This window comes from Hermetia illucens, chromosome 3 (genome assembly GCF_905115235.1).
Source record: "Hermetia illucens chromosome 3, iHerIll2.2.curated.20191125, whole genome shotgun sequence".
Taxonomy (NCBI): Eukaryota; Metazoa; Arthropoda; class Insecta; order Diptera; family Stratiomyidae; genus Hermetia; species Hermetia illucens.
Window position 1 is genome coordinate 126,481,281 of NC_051851.1, and position 22,621 is coordinate 126,503,901.

The following is a 22,621-nucleotide window of genomic DNA, read 5'->3' on the forward strand; positions in this document are numbered from 1 at the left end:
AGCCCAAAACAGTGAAACAAGTCTCATTCTCAGAACCTATCCAACCCAAAAATCTGAAACATCGCAATGATGCATCTATATGAAATTTATGCCACAAAGTACATCCCGTTGCGATATACAAATAAATTTAATAATAGTATATTTAAAAATTTACCGGAAAACCCCCTTAATTTCATCCTAAAGATACAAAATTTGGCAACAGCGTGACCAGGCATATTACATAATTCTGAGAAGTTTGAAGGCAATTCGACTATTGTGAACAAAGTTAAAGGAGGTCAAAGTTTCGCAATTCCGGTAAATTTATTTCAACCTAAAACGTCTATGACGTCATCATCATATAAAGTGAACTTATATGAACCGTGTTTTAGTTCTCCTTTGTTGGCTTTTTTAAGGTTTTGTGTAAACACAATGTTTTTTGTGTAAACACAAAACCTTATTAAATTCGGTTTACTGTCTGTCGGTATGTCTGTTTGTCTGTCCATCACACACATTTTTCTCGGAGACGGTTGTAGCGATTGGCACCAAATTTGGTAGAAAGGTGGGAACTGTGAACGCTCACACATATAACGAGTTACATCTCTTTACGTCGAATTTAAGGGGGGAGGGTCCTCATACATGCAAAAGGGGGGGGGGTACATTTTTTTTTTTCATCAAATATAGTCATGTGGTGTATTAAATTAAAGTTCTCGCTAAGTACTTTTCGAAGCCGGTCTTAGTTTTGATATTTGTTGGAAAAGTTGGGAGTGCGGGGGGTTGAAAGTGATCATTTTTTATCGAACCCGTTCTCAGGAACTACTCAACCGAAAAATCAAAAAAAAATCAGGGGGCTGCCACTTTATGGTGTCTAGGCTTCGAAATACCCTCCATACAGGTACCTGTTCAAATAAAGTTAATAATAGTACATTATTATAATTTTTAGTAATGGACAGGAAAACCCCCCTCAAGTTCACCCTAGAATCACAGAATTTTTCAGCGATGTAGGCTGCCGCATGGAGCATGATCCCGCCAAATGTAGTGAAAATCGCACTATTACTAACAAAGTTATATGAGGTCAAAGCTGTCGCTTCTGTGCAAATTCAATACTATGAATGTCAATATCACTTGAAAGTGGATATTTTCACATAATATATGCATATTTTACATGCTACATGCTAATGGGACAAATGCACACTCAAATCTCTTTATAAAAGAAATACACAAAACCTTTCATACCTGAAGCGTCTAGCTTCCGGTTTCCCGACTTGTTTAATTTACCAGCGGTTTTTAATCTACGTACATGCTTTTGTGCGAGAAGATGCGTTAGATCAATTTATCAATGCGGTAATAGACAATTTTTGTTTATTTAGGCTGAACACAGTATTTATGTCGCTGGTATGTATGTAGATATGTATTAATGAAAAATGTGGATGGAGAGTTGCTCACATAAGACGAACACAAAACCTTTTACCGAAAGCGCCGAGCTTCCGGTATTCATACTTGTTTGTAAATTGAGCGGATTGGTGGCAATAGCATTTGAAGTATTTATTCCGTTTCATCGCTTTCCGTTGTTTTGCCACTCTTTCAAGCCCGCCCCACATATCGTTTCGCATCCCGTTCACCCTCAAGCCAGTGTAAAATAAGACTATTAAAAGCGATTTACAACCTCTGTGTTTTCTACCAACTCTGTCCGAAAGCAGTTACATTAATGGGTATAACGTTCTTTGAGCAGAGAGGAATCGTAAAGTTCCCCGTACGCTGTAAATGGCAGGATTTGGTATTTGAAGATGGCTAGAAATTGGGAAACGCTTGTAGAATCGTATTGATTGACTTTTGGCGATTGCAAAGTGGTAGAGCTATCCTGCTGTCCTTCCTGGTGGTTGGCCACGTGCCAAAGGGGTGCCTTATAGTCTAGCGGACATCCGTGGTGTGAAGTGGGCTCTTCAGCCGTTTGAGGATCGATAGGGGTGATGAGGATGCTGCACAGATTACAATTTCGCTCGCATATACCCCCATCGTGACAGAACTTGCAAGTAGTCGCAAGTTTCTCACTATGTTCTTACAGAAATGTCTGTGTTTGACTCTTCATTTGCGGTAATGTGGAGGAAACATTTCAACACGGTTCTCAACCGCAACACATCTTATGACTACTAAAACCCTGTCGACCTTCACCCCGAGTCAGCACAGCGTATCGAAACCATAAATACTCTAAAATCTCATTCAAAGGATAAATCAATTCACGGCACCAGTGCAAAACATGATGGAAAAGCTCATACGAAAGCAGATGCTAATTCTTGAAAAAAATGAGCTTCGCGAAATCTGCCACTGAAATATGAATGGCATTAGCCAACATAAAATCAAATTCTAGTTATTTCTCACAAGAATCTGATATTAATGCCAAGCTACCCCATCCTCTGTTCTCTGTGTCACTTGACATATACTGCAGACTTGCTCACAAAAGAGCGCCTATTTCTTCTACCTTCCCTAGCGATACGGCGATACTCTGCACAAATTCCAATCCTAGTGTTGCACACAGAAACGTCGAGACTCGTGAAAGTGATAAACTTCCTACACATCCAAGTAGTTTGGTCAGGAACCCAAAATAACCAGTACCATTGCCTGAAGAGGAAAAACGTTTAAACGTTAAAACTCTAGATTTCTGAACTTTAGTAAAGGATGTGGGCCGGTGTTAAATGCTGTCACAAAAACAAGAATTACATTGCGTGTTATACCCTTTGAATGTATTAAAGAACATCGGTTGCAGAATTTTGTACTTCTGTATGGCTTGAATCTGTCTGTATGAGAATCCCAGGACATCTAAGAAAGTCATGTGTGGTTTAGACACCATACCTAGCCGACTATATTATGGGGACTACAACCACAATCACGCGATGCAAAATTTCTCTAATTTCCCAAGCCAGCGTTTCATAGTTCACCTTCTTCTTTACTTGTTTCCGCCCAATGTTCCTATTAGGAGGAATAACAACATCGTGAGGGATATAGCGAAAGGACCTGTCTTGTTAAGTTTCAAGTGGGTCAGTTAAAACTTTCCAGCCCCAATGCATACCATAAATAGAACTATTGATTTCTGCCTGTGGTTCGTATCGGTGAACCGGCCATGTTCTAGTGCTCAGCTCATGCTTGCATTAAAGGTGAATCACCCTACACAACATTTCTAACGCCGAACCACCCATTCTGCACCGGCCGGTTTCCACTCGCTCTTTTATTATGATCTTCTATAAACAAGGTTGGTGACCACGTCGTCCTGAATGACGCATATAAATGCCTCCGTTTCAGCACACGGCCATCTGTTTGACAAATGGAGATCTACAAATGACTGCCAGAAACAATTTTCCTGTAAACCGTATATTTCTTTTGACTTTCATTCATAGATCCGCTCTTGGTCTGACTTCACCCCTTCAGAGGATTGACAGATGTATTCTTAAAGTAAATTCGAGTCAGCCCGCAATCTGCCTTACAAGCGACTGACAGATGAAAAGGTATAAAAATATTTGTTTTATGGCAAAACGGGAGCTGAATCCTTGCCAGGAACAATTTTGAGAGACTGGTGTCACCTCGCCCCAGCAATCTATTTTCCACACTCTGTGAGGTGGGGGACAGATAAAGCCTTTGGCCACTCAGACCGCAGTGGTCCATTGTACTCGACTCCACTGACTAAGCAAATATCCCAGATACGTTTATGTATCGAAGGATTTCCGTTACTGGATGTGGTGCTACCCGGTGCCACGGGAGCATATCTATCATAGAAAATGCTCGGTCAATTCCGCTTCCTCACAGTTTATAGTGTAAACTTAACCCACCACACTATGGACGGATAAGTGAACATCGGCCACAGGATAGAAGCGTTTTTTGTGCGTACACGGAAACGTAAAAATAGAAAGACAAGCTTCCATTCCAGCTTAGCCGTGCTATCATTTAAGCATTTTGCCTTCAATTATCACCCCCTGGCTCCGGCTTAGAGACGACCATATGTCCATAGACTTTCACCTTCCCGATGCTTTTCTTATCGTCTCCTTCGGCTAGATCTCGACATTCTCTGGGCGCTTTACTGCAACAACTACACCCAGTTCATCGACAAAGCCTACAATCGCAACCTCCTCTGCGACGGGAAGTACAAGCACGAGATAACTGTCGATCAGACTCGCCAAACATTCAGAAATACCTATATCAGCTGGTGCGCCTTCAAGTCGCCCCCAGTCACTAGAATTCACTGCATCACCCGCAGAGTTCGGGTGTGCCATACTGGCGTTGCGATAGGTCATTGTTGCTGGCAGGCAGATAGGATGAAATGATGCTGGATTTCCAGGCTGCTTATTGGGTCTGGGAAGCAACCCCAGGCTTTCCACTAGGCAGGGAATATATATTATAATATCATAGGAGTTTGATTTGGATTTACTAAAAGTCAATGTCTGAGGCACTAACTTTCCATGTTTGTAAATACTAAATTTTCATTTAGCGGATGCCATCCTAGCGCGCTCCCACACTCAACCGGTCTCTCAAATATTTCAGCAAGAATGATGTTAAGCTGATTTGTCTGAAGTTCCTTGGGTCTGAATAACAATTTTTCCCAGGCTTTGGTAGCCCAGAGTAAGACATGCTATCTGGTAGAAAGCGAATTGCAGATCCTCAATTTGGGTAATGAATCTTCTTTCTAGAACGTGGTCATCGACATCACGATGGCATCCCCTGACATTGCGGTCCTTGTCGGAGAGTGGAGAGCATCAAATGATTGAATTGAGCGCCCGAATTGCAATACTTGGAAGACGCACCAAATACATTACTAGAATTGAGAAAACAACCCAGATGATCACAACTAGCATGCGAGAAGCTTTCAAACAGAGCTGTCCACTCATGGTGCCGAAGAAAGGTAAAACCGAATATGCTGCAATTGAATCTATTTTGTATGAACCGACGCCGCCATTGTTCTTCGCTCTCAAAATAAAGGTAATACTCTACAGTATCCTGATATGATCGAATTCCAATCTATCTAGGAAAAAGTGCAGAACCATATGGTGGTTGTCCTTGAGTACCTTCAGACCATTCAGTTCGAATACAAAGCTGAATCCCTTTATGTTTGTTGGCGTCCATGAACTTTGCCTTGCAGTGTTGGGAATCATTGGCCGGATTCAGTTCAGCCAGCATGAAGATGATGTCTTCGGGGGCCAGGTATCCAATGTCGGTCAAGTTCCATCCTGCATAGCTTGGCATTCACAATGGTAAACCAGAGCCGACCGTTGATCTCAAAGCTGGGATTACCTTGTTTGTTAAATCTTAACTTCATTTCCAACATTTTTTACCACAGCCACTCCCAGAGAATGGTAAATTCGTCCTCAGATGCTTTGTCATCTTCGAAGTAAACCTCTCACGTCAGCGATCAGAAACGGAACTGCAATTACATCCTCTTTGTCCTTTCCTTCGTATTCGTTTTCCTATGTGAGGGACTAACTTCGTTGAGATCTCTCGTTTATTGGACCTCCCGCAAACCGGTGCGTGCTCACCCGGGAACGTGGATATTGTTCCTAGTTGAAGCACAATAAATCATTGCCCACCGTAGATGAGTTGGCTTCACGCTTCTGGCGCGCACTAACATTGAACGATGAATCTTCCACATCCAGTGTGGGTCTCACGGATAACTCCGATGCAGCCTCCTCATTATCGAAGAGTTTCTCTTTCTCGCTAGTTGGGACCCGTCCCAGGTTAACCCAGCTTCATTCCCCCCCGATATATCAGATACCGCTGCCGGGGTTCGGGATGACAACCACCTTAGGGTTCTTGACCAAAGCTGATGAGTTCTTGAAAACTTCTGAGCAAGCGACCATCAATACTTTGCCTTCGAACTGGTTGACACAAATTATCGGTGTGTTTTTGGCGTGCAAAAAAAACACTGGGAGATTTGTCGATAATCTTGGAACTGGTGGCGCTGCTCTGGATGGCACTCCTGGGAGTTTTGGCTGACACTATCGTAAATTCAGTTACGAACTTGATAACGAAGTCCTGCGGGGTTTAGGTGCCCAGGAGGGCATCCATCTTCTATGTGCTGGTGGACATTGGAAATTGAAAAGCTCAGGAAGGAGTGTTACAAACTCCGCCGTTTTACAAAATGTCTATACGACCAGAAGGAGGCATGCATCATAATGGCAGAGGAGACTCCACAGCGCAATAAACATCATGCAAGTCGTGGATGCGAAGACGTTCTAGGCACACTAGCCAAAACTTTCCACGTGCGGAACTATCTCTTATGGATATTGAGGAATTATCTCAGGAACCGCTCTCTTTCTTATGAGATCCTAGAGGGTCACAGGAGGCCATCCTCCATGGATGGATCCATATCCATCCATCCTAGAGTCGGACTCCTGGAACGCTTCCTAAGATAGTCTGCTTAGACTTGACATGCCAGAAGAGTCGTGCTTGGTCGATTATGCAGATGATGTCGCAGCGCTTGTTGCCGGACGCACTGTTGAACAGGCGTAAAGTGGACTTGGCATATTGATACCCATGGGTAGGCGAATGGATGCTCATAGTTTGAACTTATACTGGGAAAAATCGACCCTCCGTGCGCCGATAATCGAGTCAAAACTAACGGTAAAGTACCTTGAACTGACTCTTGAGACAAAGATCAGCATTTTCGAGCAAATCAAAGCAGCAATGGAGAAGGTTGCAGCTGGAGTCAGCTAACGGCAAATATTGGGGGCCTACGTCTAGCAGGCGACGTCTCCTGATGAGTTCTACACAGTCTGCCCTACTTTACGGCGTAGAGATATTGGATCACCCTCTTGGCAAAGAGGTATACCGTAAGCATCACACGCAAATACAAGGATCGAGAGGTTTGCGGGTGGCGTCTGCTTACCGTATCTCTGAGCCAACTGTGATGATGATCGTGGGAATGATCCTCGTGTCCTCCTTGCGGGAAAGAGCCAAGAGAGCCAAAGGAGGTGAATGATCATTAAGGACGGCAATGTACACTAGATGAGTGTCAACCACCTTGGCACGATGAGACTAGAGGCGAATGGATTGCGCGGTTCATTGGCAGCTTAGCTGCGTGGCTGAATCGGAAGCAAGGTGTTACTGATTATTTCCAAACACAGCTCCTAAGTGGGCATGGAGGTTTTCAGTCTTATATGCATATGATGGAAAAGGCACGATCTCTTAATTGTGTGTTTTGCAATGGAGTTGTGGACGATGCCCAACATACCTTTTTTCTTGTGGAAAGTGGGATGGAATTCGTCACCAGCTCTATTTAAACACAGAGGATCTCTCTCCAGACAACATTGTCGAGGAGCGCTGACGCCAACATACCGCGCGTAAATGCATTCACCTACCTACCACTGCAAAAAAACGGGGCGCCCATAGTTTAATTTCCAGATTTCCCAAGATGATAGTTGCCGTACTTTTCCTTCTGGCTGGCTGCGCGCCGTAGTCAGTAAATGCAATTTCTCCATTGGGTTGAACAGCAGGCCCCTCCCTTCTCCTCATAGATTTTACCATGCGGGGCGAACAATTTTCTGAAGGCTCCAAACTCCGTGCCTCGTTCGTGGCTTGGTTGCTCATAATCGCAGATGGGTCGAGTCTGTGATTTCTAACCACTTGGAAATTCCAAATCCAAAGCTTCTCGATACCTTTACTACCGGCTTCCCTGTGACGACAAGGTGGTGTCCTGACCTATAGTTTACTAATAAAAAACCTAAAAACCTAACGAATATTTAGTCTCAAATTATGCACCATTTGTAATGTTACTAAATGTTGGTTATGGACATAATTGACACTTGAGTTCTGTGGAATTGCTAGTAGGTTCTTTTAGACCTTCTTCGTTAATTTTTCTTAGTTCTCGCCTTGTAGCTGAGCATAGTCAACATGAATGATCATTTTGTCCATTTCTAACATCTACGAGCATGCAATGCTGCACTGTAGTGCAATCATACGAGGCAAACTTAAATTGATGAATATTTTAATCATTCTAAATTATAGTTACGGAGAATATCTGCATATCTTATTCAGAACACACTACAGTTTCCTTTCGAATTATTTATGATGAAATGTGTATTACCCAAAAAAATGTATTCAAATAGCATTTATTTTTCTCAGCTCTTTAAGTTACAGTAATTAACGTTGGAAGATCTTGTTAATAAAGTCAATAATTCCATCAACGTCAACTCCCAAACCACGGAGACGATCCTTCATGTCGACGTAGGCAACGTTAGCTTGGAGACGTTCAATGACGGCACCGAATTCATCAGAGTTGATCTTTTTGAAGGCCAATTGGAGGTAATAGTCGGTGGCCAACTTCTCATTAAGGAGGGCTTCCAAAGCATCGAGTGGGATAAGGGCAAGGATTTCGTCTAACATGCCGTTCAATCCACCAGCACGGTAAGCACGGTCTGAACGGATTTCAGGAAATCCGAGGATACCGAGGAGGAAGTTGATGTAGTAGGCAGCATCGAGGTACAACTCTTGACAACAGAAGGCAATCAAACCATCGAATTCAGGATCGTTCTTGATACTAAGAAGGATGCCATGGAATTCTTCTCCTGAGAGGTACTCCATCACGGTTTGGACTTCTGGATCAGAGGTGATGGCGGTCAAAAGGATTTCCAAGATTTGGTCAAGTGGGACCATATCAATGAATTCTTCGAGGACTGGGACAAGACCACCACCATTTGGGGCACGACATCCTGGACCATCCTCACGGGCTATAAATAAACGAATATTAATTTGTATTATTTGGAATGAGGCTTGCGGATATAAAGGGGAACTTACGGGCGGCGGAGCAAAGTGCAACGGTTGCTAAGACCAAAGCAAGGACCTTCATGTTTGTTTGAACTCGGTTTATTGACTGAATCTGAGTTGCAGTGGTCAAAAATGCAACAATTTATAGTGCACATAATATCTTATCTAGCGTGTAATAAATCTTTTTTCCCTGAAGAAAAAACAAATCTGCTGAACGCCAATTAAATATCACCACCTAATATCAGATTATACCCCTACCGAAACTTTAATCTCCTTAATTATTCTACTAATTCATCGCTTAATTAACAGATACTGATTTTGGAATTTCATGGGGCAGAGTGCGCGCATGGAACTGTTGAAGTTTTTTTATCATACTTTTTGGACGTGGTAATCGCTCCAACATCACGAGATCTTGTGGAATGAAAGCGGCTTTTCTGATTGCTTCGGTATTCGTGGAAAAATCAATATAAATGAAAATGTAAACATTGTTGATAATGGACTCATCATATCAAGTTCGGTTGAACCTGGCTTGAATTTGAGCTCATCGCAGCAAATTGGGGTAAAGGGAGGTAAGGGAAAGTTTCAAATAATTAACAGAGATCGGCTAATTTTGTAAATTTGGGGCGCTCGTAGTGGGCCACACAATGTCCATATCTTTTAATGGTAGACCAATTGACGACTAGGCGCTATAATGTTCAGAAGTGGAGTTCCGCCTACTGCGAGGGTTTCGTCAGGGTTGTGGCCACGCCCTTGTCACTCGGGAGTGTACAAAAACCTCTTACTCGTTATATATGTATATGAGCAATGTAAGAGGGGATGGTGAAACAGTAAAATTTCGGGGTTGAACGCGGAAAGAAGTAAAATCCTTGGTAGAGTACATCCTCAACCTCATTGCATTTAGCTGGAAATTTTATTCTTATTCTATCTGTTAGAACAAGGGATTTTGTTAACGACATCAGAACTGCTTGAGTAGATCTTTAGGGATGAACCAAGGATCTAGTGGACCAAATTACTAAATCTGGACGCATTGCAACAAAATTGTGCCATGTTGAGGCTGCGAACGAGGCAGCCCCTTTTCAAGGGGTAGTAAATATGAGGAAAATAGTAAGTAGATGTTGGGAGGGAGGGGGGTCTATCCTTAAACTGAATACAAGCTGGCTATGTTCGGACCAGCCAAAATTGCAAATTTTAGTCGGGTTTCCCTCCCACCCGAGGAAATTTGCTGTTGATTCGTTCTGCTTCTAGTTCGTATCATTATGAAGCTACGACCAAAAGTTCTCAAACCTTCGCTTGATAATTTTTAGTTTTCGGTTCATTTTCGGTCTGTCCGCCTGCTCTGCCCCATCTCTTAATTACCCAAATTTTTCCACAGGTGACTAGCATAGCCAATAGCGAATCCCGTACCACGCAACTAAGTGTGATGTATTGCCAAAAATCCGGTTCCGACCCGAAGGTTTCTTCTAATTCTTGCCGCGAGGTACTCATGTCTATGTCTATGCAATCTAGCCAATCTTGCGGAAATATCGTCAGCACTTTTGATGCAACACTATGTTATTAGAGCCCCTGAATCAAGTCTATAAGGGCAACCGGAACCTAAAGCACTGGGGAAGTGTCATTGCAGTTTGGGAATTACCAGGTGGATGAATCGTTGGCAGCAGAAATTCAGTAAAAGCCTCTTTTGCTTGATAAATTTAATGTGTTTATTTGAATAACGTATATCGGTAACAAAGGACTTGCGTCTAATTGTGGTATTTACAATCTAGAAGCTTTGAGTATTGTCTCTTTTCTACCGAGTGGCTGCTCTACTTCATTGGGTAGAAAAGAGAATTAATTAAACTAGTTGAGGGGGTATCCGGTTTTCTTACTCCAGGTAAGTGTTTGGAGGTCATCAGCACACCCGCAGCTCTCCCATGGCAGTTATTGGTTGGAACGAAATTAAAATGATTCAGCTTGCCGTGTCGTGACGCCACCTGTGCGTTTGTGGTGTTGTTATTGTTGAATTGCTGGTGGTATTTGAAATTTTGCGATATGGTTTGTTGAATTGGCTGCTGAGATATTGACGCCCCTGTTTGCACCTTTTGGTCACGTGATTGGTTCGGACTTTGCGGTAGCTGCTGCTGTTTCCTTTGCATTGCGTTGGAGCGTCTTCTTTTTATTCCCCTTGGTTTTTGAAACGCGATTATATGATTGTATCAGCACCTACTATACTTTCGTATTTCGAGCGGAGGGGAGGGGATGAAACGAAGTCTTCAAAGCCCAGTTACATGGTATAATGCAGTATATATAATAATATCTCTATCCTGCAGCCAAGAATTTTGTAGCTGCACTGAATACACGCCCTGGACCAAGAACGGTGACATTTCCGTCTGGATGAATGAACGAATGAATCTGTTGTTTAACAGCGTGTATCTCGGCTTTAAGCTCTGCGAGCTGAATTTATAATCGTTTGACTACCTGTGTCGAAGGGGTTTCTGTCACTGAAAGCGAAGATGTTGGTATATCTAACATTGCTTCTGTGATGCCTGATATCGATGGAAGTGCGACGAAAAGGGACAGTTGATCCCAGATCCCGGGTAAAATTCCTGTGATCCCTCTTATCAAGGCATGCAGCTTCATCGATAGTTTTGATATTTCCTATTTCATCATGACTACTTTCTATCGCCCGATAACGGCATAATTTGGCGCTTGTAGCAGAGAGGCAATTTCAGATACTGGTACCTCTTCTTTTTTACTGACCATGGCATCTCGAACAACCGTAAACAATATAAAATTATATAAAATTTCTAACTTCATCTTCATCTTCTCCGTTATGGAGCGATAAGAATTGTGGTTGGCGCTCACCTAATCCGAATAAGTTTGTTCCCGGCTATTTTATATTTCAGGTCGAATACTTTGACTTAATCGTTATCCAACATAAACACTCCTTGACTCTAACATCGCCTCTGTGGACGACGATGTAAAGTTGCCAGGAAAAATTAAAACCACAACACTAGAACCACTTGTGCGAATAATACGCCTTCAAATTTTTCGGCGAACTCATTTTCTCCAGTTGAATCACGAGCCTTTGGAAGGCCTCAAGGTATGCATTGATACTATGGTCGGAATAAATTCCTAGATGGAGGACCTTCACTTTGGAATTTTGTTATACTATTATAACAAAATGGCTGCAGAGATGAGTTTCCGCGTTTCGACTATAAAATCAGCTGCTATTCGTACGTAGGGGAGATTGTCAGACTTTTCATCCGAATATACTTGGTACATTCTTTTATCCATTTGTTAACTATTTGTTCTAACGCAGGTAAATAATATAACGAGTTTCCCGGATTGTAAGCATGGTGAGCCCCACTGTGTAATAATTATTCTCCTCATTGTTCTGCCTAATCAGATAGTGCACTGGATGATATTATTGTAAAAAGACAGGATGGCATTGCTCAATTGGAATCAGCTCATTGCTCAAGCATCCTCCCACTCTGAGAAAACCACTATCTTTCACCACAAAGGGGTTGAGTTTACTGTTTTTTTAGAGGTAGTCTCTGTCTCAATCTTGCGATGCATCCTTAACAGTTCCATTTGCTGGCACCTGACAGCCGTAATTTCTACTTACTGCACTTCTGGGGCCAGGAAGAAAACTGATTTTTCCATCTTAGGGTGATGATGATCATAGGCTTACCTACCACAAGGCGAGTAGCTGGTAGTTCACCCTTCAAAAAGGGTGGTCCTCGAAAAATGGACCGTAGTTTACAAACTTCTGATGACGAGGCTGAGTTCTAGTTCAACCGCCCATGATGAAATCGGTGTATGCTTGTCTCTTGTGCACCCCTATTGGAGTATATGGCTTTCAAACAGTGAGAGTGTGCTTCAGTTCAGTTATTTTCACACTTGGTACTGTGTGATAAGCTCACAGCAGCAACACAAATACAAGACAAACACACAGATCCACGCAGACTGGGACTCGAACCCAGAAGAACGAAATCGAGAGGCCAGCGCTCTACTCCCTCAATCATCGCCCCGCCAGGCTCTGTGTTTTAGAAGAATTGGCCTCAAACTTGCTCTTCTTCAATTTTTATTCCGTTGAGAAGCGCTTTTACCGATTATACTGTCTCGCTCGGTGATGGGCCTGATCAGGAGGGATTCGCAAAATAATTTATTTTGTAGTTCCAGCTTAGCTAATCCGAGCCGTCGAGGGGCACCTTTGCTGCGATAAGTCGGACAACACACCCATTTTCTGGCTTAATCCTGCTGTAAGTAATTGCGGCATAACCTTTACTCGGCGCACCACCGAAACGAATTAATTCTTTTATGTCCTTATTACCGTAACAAATCCACCTAGGGAAGAATAAAAGATTTACCAAGATTCATCTGTTTTCCAATTTCCCCGGTTGATGGTCCTCTTTCCTAAAGACATCTTCGTTTCTTCCAAGCACCCAGATACCTTTTGAATCAGGTCTGCTGCAGCACACTTGTTGCCTCATACAATAAGTCATTCGTCTGGAAGGCGTTCTGAATGACACATTTTGTTTCCTTATCGGGAGCGTTTTCCTCGGCAACTTTCTGAAATATCAGGATCGTGCCAAGTTGCATAATCAGTTCCGTAGGCAATAATTTCTAAAACATATTCCTGCATAAATTGGTTCTGATTAGATCTTGAGAAAATCCGTCATCTCGAATAGTCCTCTCATCACCATTATCAAAGACGCAACAACCGATATCCGGTCTAGGCTTGGCTTAGTAAGGAACTTCAGACACCCTGGTTTTGAGCCGAAGTCCACCAATTCGATATCCCAAAAACTCTCGGGCATCTCTGAGCCAAACATTTTTCGGAGGATTCTTCTCTCTAACGCGGCCAAGATTGCGCAATTTTTTTTTGGTAATAACCGAGGTCTCCGAGGAATACTTAAGGACTGGCAAGATCATTGTTCAGTAAGGGCCTTGACTCTATGGTGAGACGTATCGAGCGAAAAAATGTTTGTAAATTGGAATAGGCTCTCTTCCCATGATGTCAATATCATAGGCTAGTAGTTAGATGGACTAGAAGAGGACGGTGCCTCTTGCATTGACATCTGCATTGCGAATCACTTTCTCCAGGGCCAGGTTAAAGAGGATGCATGATGGGACATCCCATTGTCTTAGACCGTTGTTGATGCTGAATGGCCTCGAGAGCGATCCTGCTGCTTTTATCTGGCCTCGCACATTGGTGAATGTGGTAAGTCTTATCAATTTCGTGGGGATATCGAATTTTCTTATAGCTGTATACGGTTTTACCCTGGCTATGCTGTCATAGGCGGCCTTGAAGTCAATAAAAAGATAATGCATCTGATAGTCATATTTCAGCAGCTTTTCCATCGCTTGCCACAGAGAAGAATCTGTCGCTGAGTTGCATAGAGTGGAGATTTTCTGGGAGTCCGATAATCTTCTGACCGTATGGGGCTATTCGGCCTAGCAATAGCCGGATAATATCTTATAGATGGTAATCAGCAACGTTATACTCTGTAATTGCTGCACTGCGTGATATCCCCCTTTTTATGTGTGGAGCAGATAATGCCTCGTTGCCAGTCATCAGGCATTCATTCGCTGTGCCAAACCTTGAGCATCAGTTGATATACCGCTTGGCGTACTTTTTCGCCTCCATATTTATCCAATTCGGCTATAATTTCATCGGCTCCTCGCGACTTACGGTACTTGTGGGAGCCACAGAGGATGTATAATCCATAATAGCGAAACCTCTCTTCTTCTTATCGTTGCTGTTGACTAATCGTGAATATCTTTACCCGGTGGTCCACCATGCAAATGTAGCAGAGAAACCGCTTTTTCCAGGAAAAGACTACTTTGTTGGGCTTCTTCTGACACTAAAATTTCAAGACTTCTTACCGAGAGCGTCTTCTTACGGAATCTTCGCGAGTTGGCACATCTCCACTCAGTGAGGGAATATAATAATGTATCAATTTTCCAAGAATAGATTAACATCGTCAATGGTTATAGGGAGCTTTGCGTTCCTAAGAACCGAGTCAAATCCCCAGGGGATTGCGGCATCTATTCGGGTAAGGGTAAAAGGAGTGAAAGGTGCACTTTGATCATAATTAAACCTAGCCAACCTCAAGTTTTCAAACACTGGAACATGGTGTCAAGAGTTTTGGCAATGCGGTTGCATTTTGAAGTACTACCTGGGAAAGATAAAGGAGGCCCTGAATTTTGTTTTCGACCACAAGTTCCAAGACCTTTTTGTCGTTCTTTGAGTGCACCGCCAAAATGCTCCACAACCCTCCTACCGTCTTCCTTTAACTTGCTCTGAAGCATCATTAGTCTTTTTTCTGCTCTTGCAGTTGACTAGAGTCACTGTAATCGCCTTCAAATGGAATACAACATCCTGACATTTACTGATGTATGGGACCTTATAGCTGCTATCTTTATATTAAATTTTTCATCAATGGTAAACCCCTTTAGTGTTTCTGTCTAAAGCATCCATTGAAATCAATTCAATGTTTGTCTATGCGTCTGTCTGTTTGTCGACTGAGACCATTATGATGAAATTTACTGAGAATGTGTGGTTGAGATGCCGTGAGTGGCATTATTTTTTCTTATTCAAAATGGTCATCTAAGTTGTCAGGCAGAAAGACCCAGTTAGTACTTTTCGAAACTGATCTACGGTCATTTGTGATATGTGATCAAATTTTGGGGATTGAGGGTTAAAAATGGTACCATGATGTGAAACAGCTCCCGCTACCAGAGAACTAATTAAAAAGTCTGAAAATGATTACAATAATGTACAAACATAAAGTCTAGGCCTCAAAATATAAAATATAAATAAGACGAACAGAAAACACACGGCCTTCCTACCCGAAGCGGTTAGAATGTGGATGTTAAAATTCAAGGAAATTGTGAATTCGCAGAAAAGGACAAGATTATTAGTCGGTGTCTTCACTAACTTGAAATTAAGATTTTTGGTCTATGTTCCCTAGAAAAACAAAATTATTTTGATCACTCCAAATACTCATTAAGGAGGGTACCTGCATATCTGATTCACAATACATTGAAACTTCCTTTGGAGTTTTCCATAATAAAATATATAGAGTACACGAGAAAGTTTATTCCAATAGCATTTATTTTGCTCAACTCTTTAAGTTACAGTACTTAACGTTGGAAGATCTTGTTAATGAAGTCAATAATTCCATCAACATCAACTCCCAAACCACGGAGACGATCCTTCATGTCGACGTAGGCAACGTTGGATTGGAGACGTTCAATGACGGCACCGAATTCATCAGAGTTGATCTTCTTGAAGGCCAATTGGAGGTAGTAGTCGGTGGCCAATTTCTCATTAAGGAGGGCTTCCAAAGCATCGAGTGGAATAAGGGCGAGGATTTCGTCCAGCATGCCGTTCAATCCACCAGCACGGTAGGCACGGTCTGAACGGATTTCAGGGAATCCGAGGATACCGAGGAGGAAGTTGATGTAGTAGGCAGCATCGAGGTACAATTCTTGACAACAGAAGGCAATCAAACCATCGAATTCAGGATCGTTCTTAATACTGAGAAGGATTCCGTGGAATTCTTCTCCCGAGAGGTACTCCATCACGGTTTGGACTTCTGGATCAGAGGTGATGGCTGTCAAAAGGATTTCCAAGATTTGGTCAAGTGGGACCATATCAATAAATTCCTCGAGGACTGGAACAAGACCACCACCATTTGGGGCACGGCATCCTGGACCATCCTCACGGGCTATAATGAAACGAATATTTATTTGTATTATCTGAAATGAGCCTTGCGGATATGAAAGGGGAACTTACGGGCGGCGGAGCAAAGGGCTACAGCTGCTAAGACCAAAGCAAGGACCTTCATGTTTGTTTGAATTCGGTTTATTGACTGAATCTGAGTTGCAGTGGTCCAAAACACAACAATTTATAGTTAAATAATATCTTATCTATCGTTCTGCTGCACCCCAATCGGAATATCACTACTTAATATTAAATTGTATTCCTAATAAACCTTTAATCACCCTTATTATTTTACTAATTCGACAGTTAATTAACAAATACTGACTTTGAAATTTTACGGCGTGGAATGCACACATGTAGCTGCTGCAGTTTTTTTAAAGAAAAGTCATACTTTGTTGGACGTGATAATCTCCCCGGGATCACGAGATCTTGGGTAGTTAAAACATTTTTTGTAGTGGCTTCGTTGCTCGTCGACAAAGTGAAAACATAAATACTATATTTTTGATAACACACTTATCATATCGAGTACGGTTGAACTTGCATTATTGGTGACAATTGTTTGGTGTAGGCAAGAAACAACTTTTGTTATTATCGAATTTCATGCCGCCATAGCCGATTCCTGGTCATTTGTGGGAAGATGAGAAATGGATGGGTTCAATTTGCATGCATAAAGGTCACTGCAGCTTCACTGGCAGTGGGTGATACAAGTGCAAGAGCGTTGTGATTGTGTGAACTGAGGAACCTATCAAGTAAGATATAAGGTAAGGTAAGGTATAAGATCCGCCATTAGATAGCAAAAGTAAGTCGAGGCAGTTGGCAGATATCCGATAGAAGTCTAACTTTGTCAATGGATCGTAAACTCGCTAACCGTAGAGCGGTAACGGGTAAGCGCATAATGTCCAGAGGCATGGTTCCGCCTGCCGCAGAGGCGTTTCCAGAGTTTACCATTATTACTTCAGCAGGTCCGCATTAACAGCGTGTAACCAACGCAAATGTTGGTGATGGTTAAAAGGACCGCCAACCATGACAGGAAAGCTAATCCATTAACTTGGAATTGGTCGTCAATTCACGATGCAGTCCCCGGCACCTAGATGTAGTTAACTGAAATATTCCGTCTACACGCAGGTTACAAACGAACCACTTATTCCACTGTCCGTTTGTTCCTAAAATTAATAAATACCTAACCGTACCACAATTTAACAAATTCTGTACTTCTCATTAGAATCATGTCTGTGCAGAGAGCAATATTGCACATTGGAACCAGCATGTTTGCTTTTACATGGTTGCCTGCCACCACTCGGTTTGCCATAGTCCGTGCCTATGATGAAAAGCACTTCTGCTTCATCCAGGACTCTCCGAGGTGCTTCCATTCTTCCTCTATTGTTCTGCGCAGGAACACATACCTGGGGTCACCTATTCGTCGTCCATCTTGGGGTGGATTCCACTGCATGGAGTTGTCATCCTTCCATAATGGACGACTTATCAACTGCCACTTGCGCCTTTCGACTTGCGGTTCCACGGGCAAATGGCCTGTGCGCCGACGAGAAACTTCATTTGAAATTCGACCAGGCCGGCGTACCCCGACGACACATCACAGACGAAAACTTGGACCTTTAGACTAACAATTGTGGTCACCTTCCATGTGCTATAGCGATACAGCTTTACAGAAAGAACATTAACACAGAACAGTCCAACCTGATCTTGGTATTGAGATAACTTCGGCAGAAACAAACTTTTCGAGAAGTATAAATCGATGAAGTCTTCAATGTTCTACTCATTATTCAGAATAGGGAGAGTGCAAGGACCAGTCAGACTGGCAATCTTGGTTTTATGAATGCTTATTTTTAGTCCGGCTCTACTTGCTACTCTTTCCAGATCCATAGCCATTTGACCAACATACATGACTCTGTCAGAGAGAAAACACATGGTATCTGCGTAGAGACAAAACATATGTCATCTGCGTAGTTGAGGATCCTTAAGTGATTATGTCATCTTCCGTTGAAGCCCATCACACCGGTCGGACAAGGCAGGATGATAAACTGAAAATTCGAACTCATATACTCTCACAAAGGGTATTGATGTGGTCAGTGCAGGACGATTCAGTGCAAAACCCAGCTTGATCTTTATCGCTCTATTTTTTGAGATCTTCGTTGATGCCCTCTTGGATTATTTTGGCTATTATCTTTTCGATAGCAGGGATCACTCAAAACCCCTCCAACTTTTGCATTGAAGACGAACTACCTTTTTCAGAATCAATAATACCCTGCTTCCATTTTCTGGGAAAGGTCTCATTCATATGCCAGTTCCATGACGTCCTTTCGAAATGAGCATTATTGTTATAGTCAAGAAGATCATGCTTTCCCATCATACTTTCGAGTAATGAGCTGTCAGAGCCCACCTGTTCATTGCCATCACCGATCACGAACACAATGTCACCTTTAGGAAGACTCTCCTGAACTGCATTCAATTTCTTATAGAAAATCTCCTTCCTTTCTAGCCCGGAAGACTCTCTTTGCTGCCTAACACCTGAAATGCTCCTCATACTCGAATAGAAGGCTAACAAGAAATGATCGCGCTTTGCGGTTGACATTAGCTTTAATATACCACCGGATGCACAGTTACTTCCTCTCATGGTTTCCGGGCTACAATAGTGCAGTGCCATAAGAAGGCGAGCAGTGCTCTTGAAAATCCAACAATAAAATCTCACTTAATCCCAAAATGTTCAACCTGTCATGCTGTAGTTAAATCCAAAGTTGGAAAAGGCGATAACGTTATCGTTAGAGCCTCGCTTATATAAAGTACTAGCTGACCCGACAGGCGTTGTCCTATCTTACAGCGTTGCTATTCCTCCATCAATTTCTTGTTGCGTTTTTCAATACAAAATTACCAACATACTTCAAACCATTCATTGAAAGCTGCCAACCAGCCAGATGGTAGAAATTTATAATCTCCTATTATAGTTGCATTCAAAGTGGGCATAAAATTATCTCAAATAAGTTTATTATTAGTGTATTATTTCAGGACATAAGTAAAAAAATGTATAGAATCTGCTCCATTTCCGGAAACCGATTTTAGCTGTCATTTGCGTTTTGTTATTCCATGTCAGATGCGTTTTTGTCATACCACGTTTTATAGTGACTTGACGGAAACTTGGTCGAACGGGTTAAAACGTATCCTATGTCCGTCTGCTGGTTCTAAATTACCTCTCCACTAATTTTCAGCCAAATCCGTTCATCCGTTCTTGAGTTATAAATAGTGTAACTAACACCACTTTCTTTTGTATATATAGATGAATAAATGACGTTTCTATAGCCGGGAAAAATATATATGGTTGTCATTTACTCCTTGGGTATAGCGCCCCAAAGGCACCTACGCACGATTGTCCGCGGTTACTTGAAATGAGCTCCCCTCCCGACTTCCCGAAACGACTGCACTCTTTATCCACCGTTTTGCGTTAAGTACTTTTGGGGCGACCCTCTCGTCGACCATCTTGAGAGGGTTGATGCCACAACATGGCGTAACCAGCAATGCAATTGCAGCCCTTCTTTAATATGTGTCCTCTCTACTGCCACCTTTCCGCTTTCCGATCACATGACGTACGGCTGCCAGGCCTGAGTGCCGATCAGGTTCTTCGCTAGTAATAGTGTCAGGCCAGCGTACTCCGATGATTCGTCGTGGACAGATATCGACGATGTTTTGGAGCCGTTGAGTGACAATGAGAGTCACTTTTCGTGTGCTACTCTCATAAAGCCACACAAAGAGAACACTGTTCTAGCGTTCCTAGTCCCAAATTGATCTTTATGTTGAGGTAACTGCATTTCCAGATTTTAGACAGGGCAACGAAGGCGGATTGAGTGCTGATAGTGCGTCCAGATAAACCAATTAATGCTTTCGATGTTCTGGACATTAATGTATATAAGGAGGATATAGTGATCCAGGTTTGGTTAATGTTTGCCTTCAGTCCAACCGTATGTGGCTCTCTTTCCAAAAGCCATTGCCAAGATCCATTGCTCGGTGAGAAAGCAAACAGATGTCAACGACGTGTTTGATGAAAGATGTCATCGTTCATTGAATTCTTCCACGTTCTCCGGACAAGGCAACGTGGATAACGTCACCGATCCCAAGAAGAAATAATATCGGTGTCAAGATAGAACCCTGGCGGATTCCGCTTTTGACCTCGAAATTTCCGAGATTTTGTATTGCTGCAGCACGGGACATTTCGCGCCATCTATGTCGCCCTGATAATAGCTATTAGTTTCTCCGGGGTGCCCCACGCGGAGGGAACTCACCAGATATGATATGGTTAAAAACCGTGGTGAAGTGTTCTTTCCATTTCTTCACTTCGTAAATGAGCATTCGATTGTTAACGTCCTTCAGAGGACTATCGAAAGTTCTTTCATAATGTGGTACACCTTTCTGAGATCGTTGAGTTCTGCGGTAACTTCCGCTGTAATCACTTGTAGCGGTCAATAGAACTTTCAATCCTTTCCGTTCATTGATGTGTTGCACAGGGTAAAAAATCATTTTTGATAGTAGACCAATGTTCATGGATATTTTCAGACGAGTTAAGCAGCATATCTGCCGTGGAATCAGCAGCTGTCGTGCGACAATTGGATCATTCAAGCAGTCGATGTTGATTTTGTGGGTTTTAGCAACCCTGTGAGAAGTAGGGGTTGGTTTTTCGGTTTTTTGAAGCCAACTAACTGCATACTTTCTTATCTCGGTCGTATGTGAACAGGTGTCATGAAGGAATGAAATAGAGTCACGTTCTCCAAAGTCCAATTGTATGCTTTCGTGCATTTGATGACTTCAGAACTGAATCTTCAATAGTACCAACATACCCTGGGGCCGAAATTTTTGGAGCTGGATCGTGTATGCGTCATGGATCGAGAATGTTGACATCTTCATCTGAATGACTTTAAGGAGCGGATCTGCTGCCTAACGTGTGTGATTCGGCTTGCGAGTTGAATTGGTAATGGTTTCTGCCACTGAAAGCGAAGATGTTGGTATATGTGACGTTGGTTCTGCTATGCCTCACGTCGACCCTGTCAGCTACATCGGCTGCAGTTTATAGTAGCAGGCCATCAATCGTCGCCATAATCGGCATCCTAACCACAGACTTCACATCAGCTGCTCTGGAACCACGGTACCGTCGGGAGGCTTCAAGTGATGGAGAAACTGAGAGGATTTCTGCATCAGCTGTCTAATTTTCTCCTCCTGACTTGCACACAATTGCTTTATTAATTGTTCCCTTAACCAAAAATATTGCTATTGCGGGCCTTGTATGCTATATCCCACAAAGCTTGCCTTCACTATTTTAAATCAAATCTCAGCGTCGTGTGAATAGAAGTTCGGTAAACTTGGGGCGCAGGTTACCGCGGTCGTATTCATACTGGTTACTGCAGGCATGCTACGTGCTATTTGCGTTCTTCTTGTCATTGCTTTAATGCTTTCCTTTCACCACCATTTTAGGGGGTTACCAGGTAAATTAATGGCAACGGAAATTCAGCAAAAGCCTTTTTGAAGGTTTTGTATGCAAAACAAATCCTTATTAAAATCGGTTCAATGTCTGTCTGTCTGTCACACGCACTTTTCTCGGAAACGACTATCCCGATTTACACAAAATTTAGTGAAAAAAATGGTAACTGTGAACGCTCAGACATGTAGTGAGTAATATAGTCATGTTTGGTGAATGAAAGGTCTTGATGTGTACTTTTTGATGCCGATTTTATTTTTGACATTTGTTGGAAAGACGGGGAGTGGGATGGGTCGAAAGTGAGTAGCCTGACATGATAAATCCATACACATAACGGGCTCAGTGCAAAGGCGATAGTTATGCACTCAAATATACTCACCAAAGAAACAAACAAAACCTTTCATACTTGAAACACCGAGCTTCCGGCTTCCCGACTTTTAGTAAACTTAATGTGTTTATTTCAGGATATCTGTAATATCAGGCCTTTTTAGAATAATGTGAGAGCTGTGAATCGGCCTTCTAGCAACAAGATAACTTTTAGGAACCTTATTACTTCGGCAGAAAAGAAAGATAATTGAACTAGTTGAGGTGTCCCCGATTATTTTGTTTTCGGGCAAGTGTCTAAAGGTGATTAGCATCGTGACAGAAAACTATTGGGATTTCGTTCACCTGCCCCTGAACACGGCCATGACTCTAAGCGCGCTGCATAGGTT

At 42.5% G+C, this 22,621-nt stretch overlaps 2 protein-coding genes across 2 annotated transcripts; both read right to left on the reverse strand.

Annotated features, from left to right (window-relative positions):
- Positions 1-8,050: 8,050 nt before the first annotated feature.
- Positions 8,051-8,880, reverse strand: LOC119651198. The gene is made up of 2 exons (XM_038054640.1): positions 8,752-8,880; positions 8,051-8,684 (listed from the first exon to the last, which is right to left on the reverse strand). The coding sequence occupies exons 1-2, from the start codon at positions 8,801-8,803 to the stop codon at positions 8,098-8,100; spliced, it is 639 nt and encodes a 212-aa protein (XP_037910568.1). The 5' UTR covers positions 8,804-8,880; the 3' UTR covers positions 8,051-8,097.
- Positions 8,881-15,801: 6,921 nt separating this feature from the next.
- LOC119651195 lies at positions 15,802-16,629 on the reverse strand. Its single transcript, XM_038054636.1, has 2 exons — positions 16,505-16,629; positions 15,802-16,436 (listed from the first exon to the last, which is right to left on the reverse strand). Exons 1-2 carry the CDS (start codon positions 16,554-16,556, stop codon positions 15,850-15,852), a joined length of 639 nt encoding a protein of 212 aa, XP_037910564.1. The 5' UTR covers positions 16,557-16,629; the 3' UTR covers positions 15,802-15,849.
- Positions 16,630-22,621: the final 5,992 nt, after the last annotated feature.